Genomic DNA, 19591 nt, shown 5'->3' on the forward strand with positions numbered 1-19591 from the left:
CTAACTATACGAACTGAAACTTTTTCTTGAGAATCAGCATCTCCATCACTCAGTGCACACTGCCAAAACCTCTTGGTCGCAGAAATCTATATTTATGGATAGATACCTGTTTTATAATACTTTATTTTGTATATTTGGGTAAACCAACCCTTTAATTTGAATGATCTCAGTCTAGCTTTTAAACTTTCAATCTGCACAACATCGCCTCTCTTCCTTGGCTGATGGCGTACTTTGCTTCTCTCTGCAGTTTCCATTTGTTGCTAGACTGAGTTTTTGCATGTGTGAATGACAAACACCGATCACTCCTACTTGCTCCAGATGTCGTGTGACTGCTGAGATGTTTTCAAATAAAATTAGCGTAACGTGTCAGTAGCTTAATTGGAAAGCAAATGTTACATCAGTGACAGCAATGATGGTGAGCTGACACGCTGCCACACACGTTTATGCTAATCCACGATGATAATTAGTTTTATCTCTTTCACAAAAAGGCTCCATTAACAACTACAAGCTCTTTAGCAGGTTGCTATTAAGTATAGTGACAGATAAAAGTGCTTTCCCTTGATTCACGTGTGCGCTTAGACTGGATAAATTATGTCCAAGTACAATAGCAAACTGGTTCAGACTGCTTTAGCTAAAGTCAAAACATTCCTGATTTTGATTCTTCCTCACTGTAAACTGATAAATACACAGCAAATTAGTACTTTGAAAGACTAACTTTGAGCGCAAACTTTGGCAGCTAGCCGACTACCTTGCTAGCATAGCTACATCGCTAATAGTCACGGCCCAACGTCGAGCACTTTTGAGCAGAGGAAGATGACCTTTAGCGTCAAACTAAAATAGCATTATAAGATTACTGTTACTAAATAATAGTTTATATCACTTTTTGTAGCCCGAGATGCATATTTAGCGTTAGCCGACACGTTGTGTTACATGTTTTGCTAGCTACACATTGGAAGAATCTGTTGTGAAAGTTTATCATTTATAAAAACAGGCAGCAAAACGTGATGATTGACGACTGTTTGACTGTTTCTTTCTGTAAAGGCTCAAACCCTCATTGAGAGGCTGCCCACAACGATTTAACTGTCAAGGACACAAAACCCCTTAATGCAGAAGGGCAACGTGACAATGCAGATTAGATAATGCGACTGGCTGCCGGTCACAGTGACTCACACACACAGACGGGGGGCATATTGACAAAATGTCAGACTCTGTTGTCTGACACATTTCAACAGGCCATCTCCTGTAGTTAATCAGATCGCACACACACACACCGAGCCAAAACACAGCACAATATATTATAGAGTGTGTACCGTGGGATTTTCTATCGTGTCAATAAAGCTCCCCTGACTTGGAATTTAAATCTACTACAGGGACAGAGCGACAAAAATAGACGGAGAGAGAGAAAGAAACGGAATGGAAGAGCTGTAGGAGAAGCCTGGTAGAAAATCCATAGCCTGCCTGTTATCTGGACGATAATTGGTTTTCCCTTCTACGCCCCTCCACCCCTCTCGCATCCTTTCTCTTCCTCCTCCTCCTCATCCCTCCTGCCCCTCTCTCTCTCCTCTCTCTGCACACACACAATCCCAGACACAGGCAGGTAGCAAAAAAAAAAAAAACAACTCACTGTAAATACATCATTTTCCATATTCGGCGCGTTGTGCACCTGAATGTCTCACTGAACAATGAGCTGACGACACCGCAGAGGGGGCTTAGTGTCAACTGATGCCCCTCGCTGCTACACCGGGCACAATTACACACACACAAACATGGTACGCAATCACAAAGGCGTTGCACATGCACGCAGTCAGACACATGATACATGATTAGCATGGAGCGTGTAATCAGTGAATGGCCTGATTAGCGGGTTACACTACAGTGCAAGACAAAGAGATTCATTTACTCTTCCACTTCAGGAAAAAAAAAGAGAAAAATGAGGGGGTGTGGGGGTGGAGACACAGGGGAGAAGCTATAAAAATCATTTTAGTTGTGTGGAGATGCCAGAAAGACAGACAGGGAGCAGACAGACACACACTCATGCTGCCAGATCCAGACAAAGAGCCGAGGAAGAAGAATGCAGGGAGCGACAATAAATACAAGAGAGAAGACAGGAGAGAGGGGGAAAAAGAGACAAGAAAGAAGGAAAGACACTGGAGGACATGAGGAGAGAAAGGCAGGCTTACACACACAATATCACACACACAAAGGGTTGGTGTGTTGGTTGAAGTCTGCAGGGGGGCTCTGCTGTACTCACCAGTTCAAGATTCAGGAGTGCTTACTCAGCAGAGCTCCAGTGTCCCCCATTATACTGAGAGTGAGTCAGAAGCAGAGACGAGGGACGAGGGGTGGAGGGAAAGTCCTCATGGGGGGTCGCACTGACACCAGATTTGTACTTGCGTTGAGAAACGGTCGATAAAAGCGGCAAATATCTGCTGAGAGCAATAAAAACGTGAAATAAAAGCTCAGGACTTCGGGTGCAGGGCCTCAGTTTCTTTTCAAACAAGGTGCTTGAAGAGCACCCACTTCATGCAACGACCGGCCAGCTGTGCAGAGGAGAGACAGCAGGTTGGGTTTGAACTTTCCTTTCCTCACACAACTACTTCAGTCTCTGAGTCTGGCTATTTGGTACAAGCATAAACACCTTTCTCCTCTAGGGCTGTTAAAGCACTTGGGTAAGGTTAGTTTTAACACCGCACTCCTGCAATAGTGTCAGACTCATGATAAACAGCCGGGAAATCAATCACAATCGATGCAGCGGAACCAGAGATTACGTCTTTATTCCACACATTCTTCTTCCTCATTAAACTCGGTGCCCACATTACCCACGATACAACTCAACCGCCCACAGCACAGCTGGAGATTCGGGCGTGTTATGCTACTAGCGGCTAATGTAGCCTCCAGCTGCTAGCCTCAGGCAGAGATTAGGAGCAGGCTGCAGAGGTCTGGAGCCAAAAGAAGGCTTCACACAACTTTTTTTTGCATTCCTGACGAAATTCCCGCAAGATTTTGAATGAAATAGAATGAACATTTTATAGATAAGTTCAGTATGAATGTTAGCTGCAAACAGCATATAGAATACACTATATATTTCCTACATTTCCATGCAAATTGGTTATATATGTACATCATTTTTAGAGCGCAGGAAAAACACTTAAAAAAAGAGACTAAACTCTGTTCAGATGGAAAAAAATGGCTGACTTATGTGAGAAAAAAATAGCTATTTCATTTCAAGTTTAAAAAAAGATCTAACGCGGAGCTGCAAAAACTCTCTTGTTCCATTTGTTCCTTCTTTACATAATAATGCCCTCTTACTACTTCTTTTAATCACTTTTAGGTCCACATAACAGATGGAGAGCTTTTCACAAATGGGAAGGATGGAAAGAGGGAGAAAAAAGAGAGGGAAAGGGTGAGAGAAAGGTTGATTTCTAATTTTCAGACCTGTCCCTCGGGGTTGCCAGGTGTTTGAATGTGCAGCACACACAGCCTGAAGGCACAGACACACAACACCTCCATACCCACCTTCAGACCCCTACCTACCTCTCCTTCTCCTCCCCCAACGCACACAAACCCACTCTTTATTGCCTCACAGGTCTTTTTTTTTTCCAAACATCTTTTCCTGCTTGCTTTTTTTGTCTTATTTTGGGAGGAGAGAGACTACCACTCCCTCTTTGACCTCTCCAATCTTACAACAATCTTAAGTCCAAAATAATGCACCACAGGCAAGTGTAATCACGACTAAAAAAAGCTTTTTTGGATACTGATTCGCCTTCTCATCAGTCAAAGGAATCTCGCACTTAACCATCATGCATAAAACAATGTGCAGGATAACTCCCACCCGGTTGCCTTCTCAGCCTCGCTGCTTGTCGGGGATAAGTGAATTCTGAATTTGGGAGTAGAGGAACGCAAACGAGCACTCGGTGAATGATATATTCTCAATTTTTCATTCAGTAGTTTGGGGGCAGATGAATATTTGATATCTTTTTTAAAAAGACTCATTCATCACACGCTGGCCAGGGGAAAACGAAGGATGAGGTTATGGCGAGACAGACTTATGAAAAGCGTCCAGCTATTGAGGCTCATTATCGAGAAGATCGAGCGCGCTGGTGATGGAGTTAGAAGCGCACGGGAGGAGAGGGGTGAACTGCGGCGCTGGATGACGCTCCATCTGCATCCAGAGCACTTTAAGTCGGAGATGTTGAGCTTTAAAGTTTTCCCCCTCCAGGAAGTAATATAACTTTTTGAATTTACAGGTCTGCCTCTTATATTAACTTTTCAAAAGTCCACCTGAACTCACTTGTAATGGATGAAGGTGAATCCACGTTATGGGACTAAGTTTTGATCTAACCTCTGGCTTGAACCCCAGACTCAGAACAACCCACCTGTGGATTTAAGAATATCCACAATTATTACAGTTTAAAAAGTTAAAACACATCTGTTACCTTCAGTGGAATCTGTCACTGTGTCTGTCCTCAACTACTGTCAGTCCTCCATATTCGTCCAAACTAAAATATCTCTATAGATAGACTATAGATCGCCATGAAAATTACAGATATTTACGGTCCCCAGGAGATGAATCCTAATGACTTTGTAGTTTCAGTTTGAAATGTCTCGACAAGAATCGGATGGATTGACATAAAACGTCAGACATTCAAGCTCCCCTCAGGATAAATTGCAATACTTATTGTAATTGCTCAAAATGGATATTTATTCATTACTTTGAGACCATGATTATAGCTGGCTGAGTGGGCAGCGTTCAACAGTATCTGAACTTTCTGACAGCTGAGATATCTCCTACACGGTGAAAAGAACTACAGAACTGTCGCCAAATCAGTGTCGCACTGACTGCTAAGCCTACTGTCAAAATATATTCCAACAATAGCATTAATACAGTCAAGTGAAATAAAAAGAAACTGCTACAATAGCTTAAAATCAACTGAACATTGTGTTTAGCGCTAATTAGCAATTTTTAGCATGGTAACACCTTAAACTAAGCTGGTGCACTTGGTAAACGTTTCACCTGATAAGCGTGTTAGCACTGTCATTGTGAGCACATTAGCATTTAGCACCCCGTGTGCAGTACAGCCTCACATAATTATTCAATTATTCAAACAGCAGGGCGGTTATTTGCATGTCAGAATGGTTGTTTTCTATAGGGTTTTACATAGGAATGTTATATAACCACTGGTTTGAACATCCAATGTGAACAAATGAAGCTCCGGAAGGGTAACAGAGAGACTTGACCTGTATGTAAGTACCAGAGTAGCTGCTAGCTCACTAAATCATACATGTGCGAGATGTGTTATCTATGTGTGGGCGGACATGTCGTATATATGGATGTCTGAATATGTTATATCCATATATCCTCTTGAAGCTGCATCTGTGTAACAGCCTGTAGCGCGTATTATCATTGGCTGACTGCATCGCTTCTGTGAGTGTGAGACAGAGACCGTGAGACAACAGGAGGCAATCTATCGGCATCAGCAAAGCCTGCTGGGAAATGCGTACCCCGGGGGAGGCTGTCAGCTCAAGGTAATTTACTTCCTGGTTGCTCGGCACGCGCTCTCTCGATGTCAGCGCCGAGGAGAAGAAGACGAGTGGGGAATCAATCAAAGAGGGAATTAAAGAGGCCATCAGAGCCCGGCTAGGTATCTCACACACACACACACACACACACACACACACAAACTGTAAACTCAGCCCTCTGCTCCATCACTCACACAGGTAAAGGCCATTGCTCTCCACACACCTGGTGACAAATTACATAAGACACCTGTAACAGCCACATGTCCAGGAGAGCACACACGCAGTCTGAATTTGTGCTTAATATTCATATGGAGTCTCTTTGTGACAGGCCGGGGAGGTGCTCAGTCGCACACTAATCTGAGGTGATTAGCTGTGTGTGTGTGTGTGTGTGTGTGTGAGACAAAGGGACTCAGGGAGTGCCGCATCATTGGGAAAACTCCATCTTTGCAAAGACTAAAGAGTTTCTGGAGCTTTTTCATGAATGAATGTGCTCAACTGCACTGCAACATGGTTGGAATCGCTACCTTTTTACAGCGTCTGTCTCACCGCATCTCCCAATCATTTCACATGCATATGTCGTGTGTGTGTGTGTGTGTGTGCATACTGCTACTGTGTCATAGCACTGACTGGTTCAGAGGAGATACTGCACCAGTTTTGGAGAAGGGAAAGATGGCAAACTGGATTGAGTATACATGGACAAAAGTATACGTACACCAAAATTACACAAATACTGTATGTGATTGCTGATCATCTCATCCCAGAACCACAGGCACAAATTCTTCCCTGAAGGCTTTCAACAAGAGGGGTGAGGGGTTGAGGTCAGGGCGCTGTGCAGATTTTCCACACCCAGCTGGGAAATTATCTCTTGATGGACTTGGCTTTGTTCATGAGCACATTGCCATGCTGAAACAGGAAAGGGCATTCCCGAAACTGTCTCCACTAAGTCGGAAGCACAGTATTGTTTAAAGCAGTGGTTCCCAACCCTAAGCGGTTGCAATCAAATTTCTGCTACATAAGATGTGTTTGTATTTCAGACCTTGCTCTAATGTTGCTTCTTTTGGGTGAAACAGTGAGAAGCTTCACCTCTTCAAGCCTCTTAACATGATTCAAACAAAACAGTCTGAGTCTTAATCGAACTGCGAACACCTCATAGACTTCCACCATGTATCTGTATTAATGGGTCATAAGCACAAGCGGTCAGGGAGCACGGGTCTAAGCTATCACTGTATGCTGAAGCATTAATAGTTTCCTTAGCCAAGGGGCTGACCAGAAAAACAGCCCCATACCAGAAATACACTAAAGTCAGTGGAAAGTGTCAACATACCTGCAGCCATACTGTATAAGTGTAAAAGTGCAATTAAATGACAACATATATATCTACTGGCCCCGTTTGACCCCATTCAACAAACCTTGAACCTGGTTGCAGTTTTGGTTCCTGGATCACAGCCCCCGCTCTCAGGTCCTTTAGACACTATCTGGGAATTTGGAGTTTTTAAATGTCACTAACTGGTCAGACTTCAGCCTCCAGAGTGCAATAACATGTGTGCAGAACATTCAGTGAGACTGTAAACAAGCACCGGTTTTCATTAGCCTTAACACCAAGACTGGAGATGAGATTTTCTTCTAATGCTTTTGATGTTTTAACAAACTTCTCAACTAATCTAAAAGAGGAACAGTAACTTTAAAGTAAACCCAACTATAACCAGTGGCTATGTGGCTGCAATGCGCACTCAAGCAGAATCATGATTAGAAAAGTTTTGTGCGACTCTGGAGATCATCCATTCAAACAGCACGCTGGTGCCAAAAGAAAATTACAAACAATTCCGAACATGATGACTGTGTTGTTCTCTTGTCACCAGCAAAAACTGGGCCTAAAAAAAGCAGCAGTTTTTTAATTCTTTATTCCCGAGTTAAACTCTCTTGGGCATTGAATTTGCTTGGACTGTTGGGTGGAGAACAGACATACAGCAAGTACAGCAGGTCAAAGCGGAACCAGGGAACTGCTTGTGTAAAATCTAATAATTGTTTGGGAAAAAGCACAAATTTAACTTCCACAGAGGATAATTTGGTTGTTTTAAAGCAGTCTCGGCATCTGATTTGCTCATGTTGCTCAACCTACTGAAGTCTCTTGCAGCCGTTGTGTCCACACATATAACACAATCAAGCTGGCTATTAAACTTTTACCATGACTGATAGGAAAGAGAGCTAAAACTATGAAAATATATAAATATAAATTTGAGTGTGACATTTAGGTACGATAAGATTGCATGTGTTTTATCAACTTTATTATTAGCTGCAATAGTAGTTGTTGCAGTAATAACAGGAATTTGGCATCTGGGAGGTCTTGGCATGCAAAAGGCCAAACTAAAAAATACCAAAAATGAGCCCAAAACACAGTCTTGTCAGTAAAAAGAGATCAGGACTGGACTTCAAAAGCCCAACCCACCCAATACACACACACACACACACACACACACTTACATGCTTAACTTCCCACCAATGCCTTCCAGCGTAGCCCTTGCCCTAACCACATAATGACATTAGCATTTCTAGCCCTCTTCTCTCCACATCTTATCTACTTCAAAAGCAGCGCTTCATTAACTACAGCCATCTATCAGAGCGCAGGGAGCTGGGTGGAATGTAAGTGTGTGTGTGTGTGTGTGTCTGTCTGTCTCCACAACACTTGCAGTGTTATTTGGGGTCACAGACTTGTAGATTAGTGTGACAGACTGGACGTCACACCTCTCCCTCCGTCCTGCAGCTGCATGCAGCCTCCGTGTCTCCTCCACTCAGTATCAACATGTTTCAAGACCAAAACATGACTCGACCAGAACAGGAAGTGCGCAAAATCCACTCATGCTGAAGCTAACAAAGGGGAAAGTCATGAGAGAATTTAATTAACAACAAATTCCCAGCAACCCTCTGCCGGTAATGGATTTAGCACATTACCAGTGTGAATTACGTCTTTCATTAAGAATTTAAGCAACAAGTCACGACAGCAGTGATTGACACAGATTTTACAACAGCTAAGGCTGTCTGAGTTGTTCTGAAACCACAGTATGAACCAATTTCAAGTGTTGTATTGACTAAGAATAACTGGTAGAGAATGAAAATGTTCAAGAAATCACATTTTCCTAAGTAGTTTCTAATTGACAAAGAAGTGCCCAAAATAGTTTATTTATTTCATACATACTTAGATTAAAAGTTTACATTGTCTGAGTGGATCAAAACCAGAAGCTGAGAGTCACAATAGCTACTTGAAACCGCTCAATCAACCTTTTAAGTGGCACATTAAGTGTACATATGTGTGTGTATGTATTTCCTCCTTTATGAGCAATATGAGAAAAATAAGTTCCCCAAACAGCCCAAAAGGCGCTGCCAAATACCCTAAATCTATATCATCTTGTTGGCACATTGATGCTAGACTCATAATTAATAAAGCACCAAAACTCCAAGGGTCGACTCTGGTCCACGTTCTGCTAATCAAAGCTAAATCTCTCAAGACAGCACCGTCAAATCCAATTCAGATCTGGCCAGTTCGACCCAGTTTGTTTTGTTTTGGCGTAACTGCACAATTTTAGCTACTCATGGAGTCAAACTCACTGAAGCATGTGCTATGTAGTTTAGTTACTGGATGTCTACAGGATCTATAGTATCTCTGCACAGCATTAGTTCACTCTAAAGGTTCACTTAGATTCACTTCAGTCGTGTGAACTGGACTTGATGAACTGTTTTTTGCAGTTATTTGCAATAAACAGCTACTGGATCAAATGTACAGACATTAGCCAATTCTAGCAAGTTCTATGTACCGTGTGCTGCACTTCAGACTGATTTCAGAACAGATCAGGAACTCCACTTTCTCTCTTTCGCTCTTTTGATTTGATTTTTTTTTCGTGTTTCTATGCACTCAAGAAGTGTCAGGAAAGTAGAAACAACTGACGCAGGCAATTCCACAACTATTTGCATCCACTTGCATGTTTGTACTGTCTTAATATGCAATCTCAGCTCTTCTAAAATTTGCTTCGTATTTAGTGTGAACACACTTTAAGAGGTCTGGCTAAACTACACATTGTACTGTTGATGTATTTATTTATAAGCTAATAATTGTGCTATTACTAGGGAGTGTGATTATATTAAATTTACATTGCAATTACTGCGATTGCAAAAATTGCTATAAAGTGATATGCACTTGTGGAACATTTGTAAAGAAAGTATGTTAACACTGTTAATCTCTGAGTGTGGATAAGGCCTTTGAACAGAGCTGTCACTTAGACATGTTGTTAATAAAGCTTTGCTATGCTAAGGTAATTGTTGCAAACTGCAGAGAGCTAAAAAGGCATCCAGCAGTTTGTACATATGCCTAAAAAAACTATAATTTTCTTGATTTTTTTGTCCGCAATCAACACCTGGAGGTCATAGCTCAGTGCATTTTATTGCCCATTGAACCTTTCCTGACGTGACCTGGCCAATAGAAATAAATCTCAGGTTGTCACAGGTTTGAAGGAGGAGCAGTTCTGAGAAGAGCTATGGATTCCCCGAATTCCCCATTTGCCACCGTCAAGCAACACCAATGTTGTGCCGAGAGGCATGATGGGTAAAAGATGTTCCCACATGGTGATAACAGATGTAGTGGTGAGTGAGACAGACGGAGACAGAGAGAGAGAGGAGGAGGTAGTTTTTTTTATAGGTATGGAGCAGAGGGAGGAGAAAACGATAAAGAGCGACAGTGGAGGGGTTGGATCGTCTGTCTCTGGAGACGAGTAGAGGGAGGAGGAGGAGAGACTGTGGAGCGAAGTGAGTGATGGAGGAGGAAGCCAGAGAGAGATACTGACAGAGAATCCAGGGCACCAGATGGAGGGAGAGAGAAAGAGATTTGAGACAAAAAACAAAGATTTAGATTGAGGGAGGAACAAAGAGAGAGAGAGGCTTAGAGTAAAAGAGAGAGAGAGTGTGTGTGGATGAGTATTACTCACGTTGTGGGGACATAAATCTACTTACACAGTCACGTTGTGGGGACTCCGTTCCTTATGGGGACACAACACAAGTCCCCATAAGGTAGGTTAGGGTCAGGCTAGGTTTGGATTAAGGTTAGGGCTAGGTTTAGGCACGTAGTTGTCATGGTTTTGGTAAGTCTCCAAGAAATGAATGTAAGTCTATGCAGTGTCCCCAGAAGTGATGGAAACATGATTGTGTGCCTTGGCGAGTATGGAGGTCTCAGTTTCTTGGCAGGATGCTGCAGCCGAGTTTGGCCCGGACCCTAATGGAGATGTAAGAAGCCTCTGAGTTTGATCACACACACACACACACACACACACACAAATACGTGCACACACATACACACTTTCACACCCTCATCCCCTCTTGATCAGTGTGGCTCCAGACAAACTCAATGAACTGACGCCACTGTTGAACACAACGGCCAGAGACTCGCTGAATGGCTCTCGCTGCACATAATAACGCATCTATACAGGGAAAAGCTGCAATGTCCCAGGATATTCTCAGACTTATCCTGTTGATAATAGGATTTTAAAACACTCCATGGCAATGCATTGTTGTTTTGGGGCAAAATCAGAGGCTCACGTCGGTTTTCTGCACATTTTCTCTTCACCTTTACAAATCTCTGGGCTAATTAAATTTTAACATGATTTCTTTATCATGTTTAATTTGTTGTTGCTGTTGTTGATCATGTTTTTTTAACATATGGATGGTTTTAAATGAATTTTATGTGTGTGTTTTTATGTAGTATCATGTCCAGCCTTTGGTTATTTTATTATATACATATGATCCAACGGCTATATATTGATATGAAGGTATTTGTATTAAACTAATACAATATGTGCGTTTGTCAACATATGCCAGTGCTAAAGCCCATCTGGAAACTGTTTCTAAACGTAATTTCCAGAAGAAGAATTACAGTGTTTTAGAGCAGCAATTCAATTAACCAACTAATCACTTCAGCTCTACATATCAGAATATATATATATACACAGTATATCCCATTATGTACACATGTATCCCAATAAACCACATACAGCACATCCCATGTATTGCCCACCTCTTATTAGACTTAAACATAAAGCGCCAAATTAAAGGAACAATCTGTCCCAGCAATCCCATTTGCACAATAACTGGTGACGCACAGACGCTCTTAGGTTTTGTGTATGTGTGTATGTGTGTGTGTGTGTGTGTGTGTAGTCCTCTTAATCCAATCCTCAATATGACTTTCATTCTCCACAGTTGACCTTTGACCCAGTTTAGATGTCCTGCACCACATGTAGCTCTTGGATTCCCCCACCAGCTCAGGTTATGCAAGGACAGTGGTTATGTCACACACTAGGACTCACAAAAAGTCACATGCACACACACACACACACAAAGACACAACCTTCTAGACTTTTGGTTTTGGTCGTCTGATTTGCTGTTTCCGGCAGCGGAGAGGAGAAGTGTTGCGGCCGTGAAACAACTTGAGATAAACAAACAGAGTTTTGAGGGTTTTTTTCCTCACGCTTCGTCCTTATTGGACAAGGCTGAAACCAGTCACACCACTACACACACACAAACACACACTCACACACAGACGGCCCCATGCTGTGAGCTACATAGGCAGAGCGCTGCTTAACACAAGCAGGGGAAGACGTCAGAAAATAAACGTTGGGCGAGACCGCCTGTGAGGATGCCAATTAAACAGAGTCCATACACAAGTGTGTGTCTCCTCTGGGAGTCTCTTCCCTTCACTTAAAGGTTGTTTGTTTGCAAAGGAAGAGGGAGGTAAACACACCTAGCCACACACACACCCACATTCACACAACCAACAAACAAGATGGGCTTTCCCCCTGAACATTATTGAGCGAGTGTGCGAGAATGAGGAGGGATCAGCCACCATCTGCTGGATCATGACTCATTCTCTCTCAGCGAATCAGCTTTCAATCACCGTCACTCCATCACAGCCAGCGTGTTGTCACACACAACACATGCGTCCATCCTCATTTCCTCCGCGAACACGGTGCGATGCGTTCCATCACATCATAAATGTATCTTCACCATTAATATTAGGCTGCATGTAAAGCCGCTCAAAGGATAAATCCTATCCTGAACTTTCCCACACGGGAAAATTCGCCAACGCGATGAAGAGCTGCATGAATATGAACGTGTGATACAACTGGTGTCTCCCTACCTTCAAACATCTTTGCATTTAATCCTTGCAAACTTAATATCCAAATTCATTAAGAAAGGTTTAACTATCAAATTAAGTCCACATTTTATCATGCACATTGAGACCTGATTGGAGACAACAGAAAATAAAATGAAATTAATTTTACAAAGCCGAACTATACAAATAAGATGAAGAGCTAGAAATGGGGGCAAATAAGCAAAGAGAGCCTGGGATAAATGCCGAAGGGGAAATTAGCACATGTAGATCAGAGGATTTGTTAAAGCGACCTGCTTAAGCAGATCAGGTATCAGCCAGACGTGACTGATCCATATCAAATACAGCTTCTTCCTCAATGTCGACAAGTCAGTGTTTTTGCTACATTCAGTCACAGAGAGTTGAGTTAAATAAAGGTATAAAGAGTTTTAATTTGGGAAAAGCGAGGCCTCTGTGTCAGTAGAAAACACGAGATAAGGTACTAAAATCAATAAAGTGGGAGAGAAAAGGTGCATGTGTAGTAAAATAACATTAAAAGTCCATCCTAAAAGTGAGGCAGCAATCAAAAAACATCATAAATCAGAGTTACTGGTGTTTAATTAATTAGATATTCTCATCAAGTCTTACTGAGTGTATTTACATCAAAACTAGTTCTTGGACAAACGTACTAATTACCATTTTGTTTTGCAGACTTTTCCGTAATGTTCTTACAGCTTGCGTGACCTTTGAATGCAACATAACTAATGACTCAAAACACAGCATGTGTTCCGATGCAATGCATGCTGGTCTATTAAGGCGACTGTCTGTGAAGAAGTGACTTTCTCTGGCTCTTCTAATCTGATGTGAGCGCTCGTAGGAAGAAGCCTTTGCTCTTGATTTAACAGTAATGAAAACCTGTATTTGTGCTACATAGAAAAGACACAGAATGAACATAAAACAGGGCTAGAAATTTAACGTAAAATAAGATGGAGAATAAAACCCACTTGATAATAATCAGCATCGCTTAAATGCACTGATTTACAGCTTACGTCATATTGATGACATTATATCATCTACATAAAGGCTGGAAGTTACTATATCAAAGCATTTTAAGGGTTAAGTGTTTGAGAGTGTTTTCCAGTGCAGAGACCCACAAACACTCAGTCACCATGTACAATGCAGGTCATCAACGGGAGAATATGACCCATTAAACAGCAATGAGATCATCCAGTATTGATTTTCCACTGTGCACGTGCACGTGTGTGTGTGTCTGTGTGTGCACTGCTGTACACCACGAGGCTGCAGCATTACAGCGAGGGGATCATCTTCTCTACTTCTTGTGCTTATGCATGTGTGTGTGTGTCCGTGTTCATGTCCCACTTGGCGGTTCAGTGCGATTCTTTCAGGGAAAAGAGGAACCTCATGACTCAGGAATGCCATGAATGGCTCAGAGGCCTTAAGATGGGAAAGTATGCATTGATTCCCGGAGATCATTCCCATAACATCAGCCTGCTCGCACTCCTGCGCTGCGTCCTCTCTCCTGTCCCGCTCATTTGCTCGCGGACGCACAGCTCTGTATGAGGGGGGCGCGTCACACAGCTGGTCACAAACAGACACACATGAACCAATGGTGTCCTGACCCAATGAAGGCCAAGTGTCTGCAACACAGTAGACAATAACACAATGCCAAAACCTGCAGGTTTTTCCACCCATAATGCGTCTATCTGACCTCAGCTTCGCTCTCCACGTCAATCTGCTTTTAGAGTTTTGTTCTGTTTCGGACTCCTAAGAAGAAACAGCTGCTGTACTTCTGCCTCTGCAGCACAAAGATTTCCCCTCGGTCTTGTCGTTCTTAAACTCCCTTCAAATTAATTCAGTGTTCTGTAAATAATCACTGCCCTCCGATAAATTCAATTAAATCCTAATTTGCAAAGCAAACACACGATGCAACATTGTTTACAGTTTTGGGATGTGGGAGATGAGATACATACAGTAACAAGCTGGGTGTATATTTTTCGGTTAAGTCCCTTTTATCAACACAAATTCATGGCGTGAAGGACAAACGAGCATCATCATCAGTGAAGGTCCACAATAGGCCAACAAACTTATTCCAAGCAAGTTTTGAGTGTGTTCACACACGAAAAGCAACAATATAAAGAACTCAAACTTACAGATACTACAAACACTTTTCTCATGATGTGCGTCATCTCCCTGGCAACTGCACAAACTCCATCCCATAATGAAGGCCATGAGATGTAGCTGAAAAACCAGCAACATTCCCAGTAAGTGTGTCTTGTATGAAACTGTTCTCTCTGGTTACTAAAGCACCTTCAACAGGTTTGCTTTGAGCAATGCTATGAGCTAAATGTTAATATCATCATGCTCACAATGATGATGCTAACATATAGGTTTAGCTTTTACCATGTACGCCATATTAGTTTAGTGGATTAGCATGCAAAGAAGTAGCTGATTAGTACAAAACACAACATACAGCTGAGGCTAATAGTAATGCCGTAGCTTTGCAGGTGTTTGGACATAAAACATTGGACAAATTAGAGTTTTAAAATGATAATGATGCCAGAGGAAAAGTCAGGGGATCATCAAAGTTAGCAGGATTCATCCTCTGGGGATCATGAATGTCTGTGCAAAGTTTCATGACTATCCATCCAGCAGCTGTTGAGATATTTCGGTCCGGACGAAAGCATTGGACGGACCAACAACAGTTTTCTTAAGTGTTCCTGAGCTCATGTAGTAACATCCTTTATCCAATCATGTGTTCACAAAGTGGGGAACCTCGCTCCAATCTCGCTTGTGAACCACTGAGCCTTTCCAGGATGCTCCTTTCATACCCAATCATGATGCTATCACCTGTTACCAATCAACCTGTTTACCTGTGGAATGTTTCAAACAGGTGTTTTTGGAGCGTTCCACAGCTTTCCCAGTCTTTTGCTGCTCCTGTCCCAACATGTTTGAAATGTGTTGCTGCATCAAATTCAGAATAAGCAAATATTTATGAAAATCAATGAAACTGATGAGGTCAGACATTAAATGTATTGTATATTGTCTGTTTTCAACTGAGTATATGTCAAAGAGGATTAGCAAGTCCTCACATTCAGCTTACACAGCATCCCAACTTCTTTGAAATCTGGGTTGTAGTATGACGACTTGTGTATAATACTGTATACAATTAGTATGTGCTAATATGACATAGTTTTTATGTGGCAAGCCAACTTCTCTTTTTTACAAAAGACTGTGTGGGAAACAACCAAAAACAAAGCAAATAGAAGCATGCAAGCGGCTTCAATGATTTCTTCCCATCCAAACAATCATCGGAGAGAGGAAATCATGTGCAGAGAAACAAGAACAGAAACAAACGGACATAATTAAACAACTGTACGTCACACACAGCGTACAAGAGCTGCGGTGATCAACAGAAACAATGCAACCCATGCTCTCGACCACTTGTCGCAGGCAGTTCTGACCTCTGACTCAGAACTTTTTCTCTGAGATGTTTTACTAATAGAGGATAACAAAGGCTGCAGACAGGACCGTCAGCTGCTGTGATGGCACAGCATTTGCATTTGTCACTGCGGCACATTTTTCTGTGAGTGCAAAAAGCCTCCTGTCGCTTCCTCTGAAGCCTCTGATCAGAAACTGCATTTAACACTCCCGGAGCCAACTTCCAATGAATCAAACAGTGTTTCATCTAAGACGTCTTTATTCTAAATGAGTTCAGCTCTTGCCCTTTAAGGCCCCGCAGGAGTCCCCAGACCCCGGTTTACGAAGCCCCTGGCTTAGTGCGCGAGTGGCTGGCATCCACCCTGCCAGCCTGCGACCTCAGCCCGGTCGTGAGACGCTCTGCTCGAGGGCCCGAGGCGGTACTCCTCAGCTACGCCCCCAGCCTTTGATCTACTAATCACCTGGTTCAGGCTCGGCCTCAGCAGAGAGAGGGTGAGGCTGCAGGGGCGGGAGGAGAGGGGGACAATAATAACCTCAGCAGTTGTTCTCGCAGCCAGATTGCTGCCTTTGTGGTTTGAGCTCAGACCGAAAAGGAGGCTTCAGAGTGGGTTGGTAAACTCAAATGTTGAGATTTGTAATCTTTTAGAAATTCCTGAGGAGAGTTCTGACATTTATTGCCACAATATTGGTTTGACTGCATTTTAAGGAGGGCGCCATGCAGTCAGATCAATCGATACTAAAAAAAAACAAACAGGGAAATTAACTTGATATTTTCATTTAAACACTGATTCATGGGTCAGGGGTTCAAGGCGATGAGGTGAAAATGGTTTGCCACCTGTTAACCTGATGAACCAAACAACATTCCCTCACATCCCTGAAAGGAAACTGGAAGCGATGATGCAAGTGATTTCAAACACCACCTTTTCAGGAAACCCACGTTTGCCGATACTTCGTCCTCATGAATGCAGAGCTGTTTAGCAGCCAAGTTAAACATCCTGCACGTCAGCATCATGTGATCAGACACAGTGCTATACGAACGCCACGGCAATGTCCCCACAGGATCAATGCAGTGATACTATTACAGTCAAGAATACCTTCAGCAGCAGTACAGTGACTATAAATACATAAAGACTGGAGCGTATGGTGGCTTTTGTGACTCCTTGCATGTGAAAGTCCACACAAAATAAGCATGAAGGCACTCTGGGGGAAACCAGAGTTGCTACACGTGCATCCATCATCCAGGCATCACATTCTTGTTCAAGACATCAACACTTTGACAGATGCCAGAGTGGCGAAGCTGAAGGTACTGTCTGTTCTTTCAGAGCCCTGGCAGCCCAGAGAGGACGGGGGACGACAAACCCATGGTCGCATGCTGCTCGATTCTGCCAGACATACAGTGTGTGCCTTATGTATGTTTGGCCTGTAGCCTGCAGCTATTCTATCTGCTTTAATGCACTTTGCTTCACATCGCTCTCTTGACTTTGCATAACACACTTCCTTTTCTCTCTTTTCCTCTCCTGTGTAATGCAGCATGTTGCAACCCTGCACACGGCTCTTAAAACCCCTCATTTTTTGAGGTTTTTATCTCAGGGACACCATATGGTACAGTCGTGCTGCTGGTACAGTACTGCTTATATATTGTGTACTCCATACTGCAGCTGGGAGGAGGGAAGCTGAGACTGGAGCACTGGGTCTTGGCTAATTTAGCTCATTGACCTATGATGAAGCTAAATTATGCCTAATTTTGCAGCATGGGAACACCCCCTCCCCCCCAGGGATCCCCTCCTGCACCCCCGGGGGCTCCCCGGACACTGTAGCGGTCATGGGAAGGAGATGAGAGCGGTTTCTTACCTCAGTAGATTAGGCAGGGGGATGGAGCCGGAGCCTGACCCCAGTATCCCCTTCTTCCCACTCAACAATTTCTCCACCAGGGCGACATTCCCGGTCCGAGCGGCTTCCAGCAGCTCCTGCTCCTTCCCCATCCCGGACACAAGTTTGCAACGACGGGGTGATGCAAATCCAACAGATCTCCCATATATCCTCCTCCCCTCCGACCCCTTCCCTCACTGGCTGGTGTGGGAAAGCATCAGAAAGGGTTCCTCTCACTGCATGCTGCTGCACGGTGGTATAGGTGTTATTGATGCTGCAGAGGAGGTTTGACGTGCACTGCTCCCCCGGTGCCTTGTAACCTCAGTCCGTTCACACGCACGGCTCCGTAATCTCCTCTCGTGTGAGTCCGCTGACGTGCGCGGCTCCCCGGTGTAACCTCAGTGCAAACAAGCGCAGCAGGGGGAAACCGGGGGCTCCAAAGCGAGTCCCTCACTGTGAAGTAAAGAGTGAGCCTGATTACAAAAGAAACACAAACTCCTTCTCGGTCCGAACAGAGGCACCCGGCCGGTCTGAGGCTCCAGTTGGGAACAGGCGGGAGACCCTCCACAAGAAGCTCTCCAGCCCGGCTGTACTCACCACCTCTTTACCCGAACCTACCGCACTGGCCGGTGCCTATCGGTGTCGCCTGAGACACAGGTGTCAAGTTACCCGAGATAAAACTATGCACTTCCGGTTTCAGCTTTCAAAATAAAACATTTACTTGACAAAGCGTTTAAGCTAGCTCTTAAAACAAAATTGACAAACTGACCTCTGACGTGAAATGATAATATGTCGGAGGAACATGTTTAAACATTTTAAACAAAGGCTGCTGTGCTGTGTTTGTCTTTCTATTCTGCCTCTTGTTTCCTTTAAATATTTTCTTAATGTCTTTTTACATCCGACATGAGCTCTTGTTTGCCGTTCAAATACCGGTAAACTAGCCTATTAGATAGCTAGTAAGCAATCTAGCTAGCTACTCAACCTTCTAGGTAGCTGTATGGCTAGCTGGCTAAATAAATTTAGCAAGACTACAATCACTACCAGACTAAGACAGCCACCAAGTCGTGACATAAAGCTAAAAATAAAATTGTCAAAGATGAACAATAAAGCAAAACTAGTTTTCCTTGTTTTACTTCAATGAAAAGTGAAAAGACAGGTGACTTTTGAAATGAACAACAGACTTAACTAGCCAGCATTTATACTAGCTAGCTAGGTAGTTAGCTAGCTAGCTAGCTAGACAGATAGATGTGGTTAGTAATAAATAAAAAACACCCATTTGTGGTATAACCAGCCTACAATTATTGAGGATGCAAATCCATTAAAGTATAACCTTTTTTACATTACATACATCTTACATTACAAAGGAGAAAAGACAAAGATCACAAGGATCAATACTACCTGGCCGCAGATTTGTTATGTGTTGATTTGATGAAACACAAATTAATTTAGCAACATGTAAGTACAAAACCATAATCTGATTGAACTGCTTGATTAGAAGCCTTGGACCATCATCTTTGGTTGTGGTTTCATTTAGCAATAAATATTTTTCAACTGCATTTCTTGAGATAATAATGCTCTTATATGGCAAAAATAAATATATATTGTAAGACATTTGTG

General features: G+C 42.9%; 1 protein-coding gene across 2 annotated transcripts in view; it reads right to left on the reverse strand.

Moving 5' to 3' along the window:
* Nucleotides 1-18561, reverse strand: part of anks1b (ankyrin repeat and sterile alpha motif domain containing 1B) — a 225274-nt gene extending 206713 nt beyond the window's left edge. For both annotated transcript variants that reach the window (XM_041963585.1, XM_041963584.1), the window contains exon 1: nt 17957-18561. In XM_041963585.1, the coding sequence (XP_041819519.1) occupies nt 17957-18087 (131 nt within the window). In that variant the 5' untranslated portion in view covers nt 18088-18561. The remainder of the gene's footprint in view (nt 1-17956) is intronic.
* Nucleotides 18562-19591: the final 1030 nt, after the last annotated feature.

Source organism: Chelmon rostratus, chromosome 22, assembly GCF_017976325.1.
Source record: "Chelmon rostratus isolate fCheRos1 chromosome 22, fCheRos1.pri, whole genome shotgun sequence".
NCBI classification, from domain to species: domain Eukaryota; kingdom Metazoa; phylum Chordata; class Actinopteri; order Chaetodontiformes; family Chaetodontidae; genus Chelmon; species Chelmon rostratus.